At 32.6% G+C, this 8162-nt stretch overlaps 1 protein-coding gene and 1 long non-coding RNA gene across 2 annotated transcripts in view; one reads left to right on the top strand and one right to left on the bottom strand.

Moving 5' to 3' along the window:
- LOC109538250 overlaps positions 1 to 5486 on the bottom strand; it is a 15871-nt gene extending 10385 nt beyond the window's left edge. The window contains exon 1 of the mRNA XM_019905397.2: positions 5263 to 5486. Coding sequence (XP_019760956.1) covers positions 5263 to 5411 — 149 coding nt within the window. The 5' untranslated portion in view covers positions 5412 to 5486. The remainder of the gene's footprint in view (positions 1 to 5262) is intronic.
- A 31-nt stretch (positions 5487 to 5517) lies between these two features.
- LOC125503344 lies at positions 5518 to 6610 on the top strand. The gene is made up of 2 exons (XR_007280756.1): positions 5518 to 5578; positions 6428 to 6610. It is a non-coding gene; the product is annotated as an uncharacterized LOC125503344 (long non-coding RNA).
- Positions 6611 to 8162: the final 1552 nt, after the last annotated feature.

Genomic DNA, 8162 nt, shown 5'->3' with positions numbered 1-8162 from the left:
CAGACAACACCTCCAGAGGAATGACGCCAATTTTGAATCACCCTGTACATTCATATAAAAAATATCATTATATAATAATAAAACATAGTTGTCAGAGAACAAGTAATAGTAATATATTTTAATATTTATTTTCGCATTCAAGTCACTCTAGTTTCATTGCAAAAGGTTATTATTGTGGGTGGACATATAAAAACCCAGTTGTTAAAAATATAAACTTGCGAGTTTAAATGAACTTAAACAAGCGGTTATTAGAGCGTTTGCAAATATTGATGGTCGATTTGTTAAAGGTTGTGTTATTACGGATAGTATTAACAGTTAATAGACTATTTATACTTTGAAAAATATTTTATTCATTTCCAATTTTAAAATAGTTGAAACTACCAGTAGATATATTTAAATTTAACATATTATACTTAAATTTATGAAAAACAGCGGTCAAATTTTGAGTTACGAGAAAATCGGCCTTGAGTAGAGTATTCAAAAGCTCAATCTTAGGCTTACTTAAACTTGTTTATATCAGTTGCAGTTTCCACAACCCTAACCATGAAAAATCTTCCCTTCTAAGAACACTTTTTAAGAATTAAAGCAAGGAGTAAGGTTATTAACCAAAACTAATAAATTACCGAATCAACGTTTATAAAAAAATAACGCATTGATTAAATCTAATAATCCAGACTTTTAAGGGAAATCAAACGTTATTGAAAGGGTCATTAAGAGCGCAAAGCTTAGGGAAAAGCAAATGTACAAAATGAAACATCCGTTAAACACTGAAGTGCATTGAAAACATTGGTTTTCGTAATGACACTAGACTATATTTTCAATTATAAGAGAATTCTCTTCGTTCAAGTGCTTTGCAAGACAGCCCCAAATCCAAACCGCTCTCAGCTTTCTTCAGTATTTGTTTAAAAGCAAACCACGATAATTCAAATATATCTCACATCATGCTAATTTGCCTAACTTAAATGGCACTGACTTGAGCTCATTGAATTACCAGACCTGGCTTATTATGATTAATTCATTTAAAATTGATTTTAATCAGATTTATACGCTTTGAACCATTTTATGGCAACTTTGTCGAGTGTGATTGCGGCTTCACACAACCAGGAAATCCCCTTAACAAGTCGCAAATTAGTTTAATAAATCTAGTGTAATGTCCAGTGTAATTAATGAAATAATAGCTGATAAAACCTTGGCACGTGAATGGGCACATGATTGAGAATCTCCCAAAGACTAAATACCTACCTGAGTGCGTCAGTGTGCCAGCCGGAGGAAAGTGCAATAATTTTTAAATCAGCTGCTTCATTGGAAGAGTGGAGAGAGTAAATAAACGGTGAGTGCTATTGCGTAGCGTCATTTTTAGATAAAACGGTGCTTAGATTGTATTAATAGATTATTTCTAGTCTTTGTTACGACCGGCCTTGACCCAGGAAATCCTAAACACATTTTGCACTGGAATTCTCTAATTACCTTTGTTGATGCTGGCGCTCTTCTAGATATTTACTGCTTCCGGGAATTTCGTTTTTTTTCCTATTTATTGCGTATAAAGGTCAAAAGTTGGGCGGTAATTTAATTGCTATAATATCCAGTTATTAATTTTTATATAGGATGGCTTTTCCATTCATTCTAAGTCGAAACAACAACACATATTTGTGCCAATACACACACGCAATTTATCAAAATGCTTCCATTCTGCAACGGATTTATTATCAATTGCTGCTAATTTGAGCAATATATATATATATATATATAACAAATATGAGCTTAATTTGGAAAATACATTTTCCCACATTCTGCAGTGAAAAACAATCGCGTTCAATGAATCACAAAGCCTTGAATGGTTACACACAGTATTTTCATTAAACAAGGCACAGCCTAGACGTGCCTTGTTCAAATGAAAATTACTTAAGTGGTTTCGGGGAAATATTTCGGTCTTTCCTCACATGCCCTGTATACCTGCAGGAACTTTTCGGACAAATTATCGTCCTTTCCTATTGAAAATACTTGAATGCATTTTATCGCGATATAAAGACTGTATAATCTATAGTATTGTACATACATAAGGTGTAGTTGATTTTATTATTAGGAGGAAAAGTAATACTTTATGTCCCAGTGAGGCAGAGTGAGGTTCAGCCGAGGCACTTTTTATTTAAGCAATTATTAATATCAGATAGAATAGATAGATATCATTAAAATTATAATAAAGTACTTTTATAAAATTACTTTATCATTTCCTGCACCTAAAAGCCGAAACGTGAAAAGTTCTACGTTATGGGCACGTTTTTCGATGATAATCTCTAATGAATATCAAACATGCAATAGCCAGCAAATTTCGCAAAATGTGCCCAATTTGAAAAATCAGCACGAAACTTACCGGCCAAAGAAATCCAAAGACTTCAGAAAAGAACAATTCGACACATTTTTAAATGATTCTCCGGACGAAAAGTAGCTTGTAACCAACATAAATACTATCAATAAACATGTAAAACAGAAAATATGTTTCTGCGTACAGATAATTCAAAAAATCCGTTTCTGTATTATCTGCTTATTGATAGTTTTTACCTTAGCTTAGTTTTTTAGATACTTTCCGTTATAAATCATGTATACTTGAAAATTCACATCTTTGTACTGACTTCTGAATTTTATTCAACACTTTATTGACGTTTGCAAATAAGCAAGTTTCACATATGGTATCTATATCAAAGTATGACCAATTTATTAAATAGTAACTTTACACCCGTTGTATCTCTTATCCCGAAAGGGTTTTGGACCAAACTGCTGTTTAGTGTACCGTCAGTTATGCAGAACTTCGGGTGATTATGATTATAATCGATTCAAAATTAAATAACCTGTGTTTTTTTACAATAGTCGAAAGTGGATAAAAATAATATGTTACATATATCGATAAATGCGTTTCAACTGTTCGAAAAACTAGCTCTAACAAACAAGACAATATATGAAGTTGTTCAAATTCAACATAAATCCATCCAAATTGTCTCAAAACTGCCTTGATGCATTTACAGGGTGATTCGGTCAAGTTTTTTTTACGTTAAGTAAAAGCCCACTTATTTTGGTTTTATTAAGCTCTCAAAATCTCGCAAAATAAAAAACTGACGCCTTGAAATTTCAACCTGAAAACTTCATAAGATTCTGCTACTCCAAATATATTAATATATTTTCTTAATCAACTTACACTCACACAAATAAATAAAACTTCAAAGCTCAAAAAAATGTTTCTAGCTTATAAATTTGACTAACATTGTAGCTTTTAAAGTGAACGAGTAAATAACATATATTTTTGTTAAAAGATGCAAAATATGTTTTTTTAATACATTAACTCATTTGCCATTTAATTAATTAACAATGCGTGACCTAATTGAAAAACTGCATGTCGCCATTAAAAATATTACAAACGCGCCCAATTTCGTAGAAGGATTCGGAAAATTAAATGTAGCTATCTGACAGATTGACATTAGGCTCAAATGTCACAGTAAATGTAAACAGTCTGATGACAACTGTCACTTTGAAAGCAATGTGACAGTTGGCAATGTTCATTTACATCTGTTGTGCCATCCTTTGTGTCATAGATTGAGGCTATCAAACATGTACTTTAAAATTTTGACATGGTCATATTAATAACATTTATACACATATGGAACGCAGCAAGCAACAGCGATAAAGTAAGGACAAATTTGACAATTTGCATTATTGTATATGTGACACCTCTATACTGAAACAATGTGAATTTACCAATAGATGAAAAATCGTTTTATTAAAAATAATAATACATCAATTTTATATTTATTTGATAAATTAATAATTAGAATAATAAGAAAAATCAATCAATAACATTAGCAATGAAACTATTGCTAATAATAGTTTTGTTTCTTAATAATAGATATATTTATACATACCTGCAAAAAAGTAAGTACGTATTTTCAATGAAAATCATGTATGTTATTTGAAGAAAATTATAATAAAATTAAATTGACATTCAAATAGAGTGACGCTTAAAACTTTTTAATTTTTTGACTCAGCTGGCCAATTTTAAAAATGTTACTCTTGTTCTTCAAATAGAGAAGTACTAACCTATTTCCGGTCTTTTTTAATTCAGAAATACATACGACAATTGAAATACAAACAGTAAACAAAAATTATGAATTGAGAAATATAAGTCGGGCCTTCAGCTAAATGTCACTGACAATATACAGTTTGACAATTATATGATAAATCTCAGCATGGGTGACTTGTAAATGCGCCTTTAATGTCAATGTCAGTTAACAAAAAACAAAATTGTTGTAGTTTCAATAATTATTTAATTAGTCGCAATTGAAACAAAATGCAGGAATCAAAAAATAAGCTACACAATATTTGTTCTAGAATACTAGAATGTAAATTTCTAGAATAAATAACAAAAAAGATGTACCATATCGTAGGTATAATACCATAACTGAAGATTTAAAACATGAATAGGTAATTCATTTTTTTTTAAATTAGTCAATAGTTAATAACTGTCCAGAGACACAAAGTTAATTTTACTTCGTAACTTTAAACTGCGGTAAATCATACTTAATTCAACCCTAAACCAACCATCCAGCAGGACAAACCACCAGTAAAAAAGCCCATTATCCTGGGAAACATGTGCACATCGCCGATAATATCTTCCCCCACCGCTTCGACCATTCGTCGGAAAAGATCAATCAAAATTCAAATAGCAAAAGGCGGCAGGCGGGATTTATTTGAAAGTAAACAATGCGGATGCATGCGTGCATTAAGAATGTTTATCACTTTGAGTGAAATTCCCGGTTTGAGAAGGCAAAAGTTGAGTAAAACGAGGACACGTTGTGCTTTGTCTGAACGGGAACCATTTTGAAAGCGACGATCGTCTTTTGTTAACGGAACATGTTAAGGCTTGCTTCAGTGCAGTTGCGGTGTCCTAACTATAATAAGGCGCGTTATAAACATGCAATGATGATGGGCAACAACAGAAAAGACCATAGACCTAGAGGAAAAGAAGAACAGCCTATGAAATCCGCAAAGGAAATGATACGACTCGGCCATGATGCCGTCACGCGATTTGTTTTGCAATTTCTGGCGAAACAAATGCGAAATCCGTCCAATTGATGACTCGCGCGGATTAAGTATGTTTGCGGGGGTGCATAGAACACAAAATCTACCTAAGACCAATGCAGGCACTCAGTAAAACAGTCGATTAACGTAGTTCATTGACACAGTGTTGTCGCGCTTATTTAACACAACACTTACCAATTATCCAATTTGATGAGTTCTTCCGGCTTTTTCGCCTTGTTATCGGCTTTCAATCTGATCGCCTGGGGGTACAGTTTCAAAACTTGTTCGTACTGCTCGCAAGTACCGTGAGTGAAAAACTTTGCCGTAGCCTTTGCTGTCGCCATGTTAGTCTTTCACGGACTAAAGTTCTGTTCTCAACTGGCAAACGAACACAAGTCCATCGAATGCAGCGTTGTCGGATCGTCAGTGTAGTATTTCACTAGGGTTTCGAGTTTCTCCCATTTACCAGGGACCTTTTGATAATGTCCCGAATAAACCAGATAATAATTTGGTAGGTATTTTGTTCTTCCTGCTAGTGTTTTCCTTTATCAAACCAGTTCAGATCATTAGTGATCTAGGGATTCCTTCCCACTCGTCCATTTTAACATCAAGGTATTCGAATAGAAATGCATATTTATATATTTATGCTTTTATTAAAAAAAAAATGAATCCCTACAGAAATTATTTCTCCCAAATTTTTCCTAATAAATGCCATTTTTTTTAGAAAATCGATTGCCGATCGTAAAACTCGAAATTGGGTTTTTGGCTCAGCCTACAAAGTATCCCCATTTAAAAATACCGTTCGACAATAACAACGTTAAACCGAAGTTGTCTTCAACTTTCTCATAATCTAAGTATTCACACACTTTAATTATCAAAATAATCCGTCTCCCAATTGACAATTTGTTGCAAAATTTCATTCTCAGTCAATTTGTATGAGGTTTACTTTAATAGAATATTCATCTCTTACTTTTTTCTGTAAACGCTCTATAACATAAAAGTCTATATGTATTTTCTTCGTTTCATTTGCTCATGAGATTTTTTAATTAAAATAATTCTTATAATCTCAGGTTTAATATTTTCCGACTAACTGCTTGAAGGCAGCAGGACAAGAATTATGTCACATTCCCAAGGCATGAGCTTAATTTAATAAAAACTTACTTTGGAAATGGAAATCCGTTTCAAAACAATCGAAAATTTTGATGATTTTGATTTTGACGACAATAATTTTGAAAATCCGCCGTCACCACTAGGCCTAATCTACAAGATGATTTTAAAGACCTCATTCAGAGGTCAAGGATTTATTCCTCCTAAAACTGAAAGTGGCGTAAATAAGCGAATTTTATTATTCTATTTACAGTTTTGGTTTATTGGGGACTTTAGAGCCGCAAGTGTCCCCACATCAGGTAGACCATAAGGGAAGTGTATGTCAACAAGATGTTCAAATAAATACGGTCTATTTTCTTGTTTTGAAAATAAGAAACAGCTCTAATGTGCATGCACTAGAACTGTGAACAATAAACTAGTAATGTGATCAATTGAATTGATTTTCTATTTGAGAGGCTTCATTAGTAATATTTTGTATACTCATTTAAGCAAACATTTATGGATAATTTAAAAAAAGACAAAGTAAATGTTTTTATCGGATGAGATCCAATAGCTTAAAAAATGTTTTGAGTTTAACCAGGCTCTTCCTATATTAAAAAAGCGCCCTTTTAAGAAGTAGTACCTCGAAGAAGTGCCTCTCGTTCACTCAAATAAATCCAGGATTTTTAATTTTTCGATTTAGACAAAAACCGAATTTCCAGTTCGAGATTAGCCATTACTTAACCGTAATTATATATTTGTTGTTAGTTACGGATGTTTAAATAAAATTGGTTTGTCCGGAAACATATCTTGCATTGCAGCTCCTTTTAATATCAATAAACTTCTATGCGAATGCGAAAACCACTACTTATGTATAATCAATCAATCGAGATGTGTGAAAAGTTCGATTATCTCTTTCAATTAGCCCAACTGACAATAAAGTTCACACTGAAGGGTTTCGTCGCCGGTCTAATAATAAGAATCGGTTGAAGAATTTTCCGGGCTTACAAGCCGTGAACCATTGAAACTGCCTCCTGACGTGTCGCTCACTTCTGTGGTGAACGTGATCAAAGGCTGAGAGATTTCGGACAAACACGAAAGCCAACTTCGATTGTTTTCTCATCATATTCGAGGATGTTCTCCGCAGATGTGGGCGAAACGTCAGGAATCAATTTCATCAATTTCGTCAGTCAAATTTTTGAACTAACAGCAAAATTGTTGGAAAGTATCTTCACTGATCTAAACTTTAACTACAAAATTGACAAGAAACATCTATAAATCGTTCCCAGACTATGTGGTCATAGCTTACTCTGTGTTTTCTTTTTTCAAATAATTATAAAGCACACTTTTGTCATCAGCAATTTTCTCGGAAAAAGTTGATTGAATCAACATAATTGAAGAGATGGAAAGTGAATATATTTACTTGACAATTCTTAAAGTTGAGGCACCTGTTGTTGATAGTTCTTAAGAATTTTTATCACTGTATAGGAAAGGTACCTTTTATAGCACAAGAAATGAAAAGAGCTACAGGTAATCGAAAAAAAATATGTAAATTTTGCAATCAAAAATAATTTGGGCATCTTTCGATGCAGTTTAACGGTTTTTTAGGATCCATCTTTATACGAGAAAACAGGATTGTATTATTGTCCTGAATCTTGAATTACTCTGTTTAACAGCGAAAGAAACCGGAAGTATTAAGTAACGTTGACAGGCATTCAATATTTTAATTTATCCTTTCTGTTGATTTGAGTTTCTCTTTTTACTTAACAATTTTTTTCATTAATCTTCAATCGCATACAGTTGTTAAACGAAATTTTGAAATATACCAGAGAAATTAAGTGAATAATTATTTAAATAAGTATTAGAAAAAAAACGAAAAAACACCCAACTCAACAATCCCCATTTCCTATCTATATCGTCGTTTTATAAGACATGTTTATCTGGGAACACATAAATATCATGTACCTTCAACGGGACATAGAAAATGAATAAAATAAAATCAGATAATT

The sequence above is a fragment of the Dendroctonus ponderosae genome, unplaced genomic scaffold (assembly GCF_020466585.1).
Source record: "Dendroctonus ponderosae isolate FM_Combo_2020 unplaced genomic scaffold, Dpon_F_20191213v2 Dpon_F_20191213_2, whole genome shotgun sequence".
NCBI lineage: Eukaryota > Metazoa > Arthropoda > Insecta > Coleoptera > Curculionidae > Dendroctonus > Dendroctonus ponderosae.
This window is presented reverse-complemented; position numbering and strand designations above follow the sequence as displayed.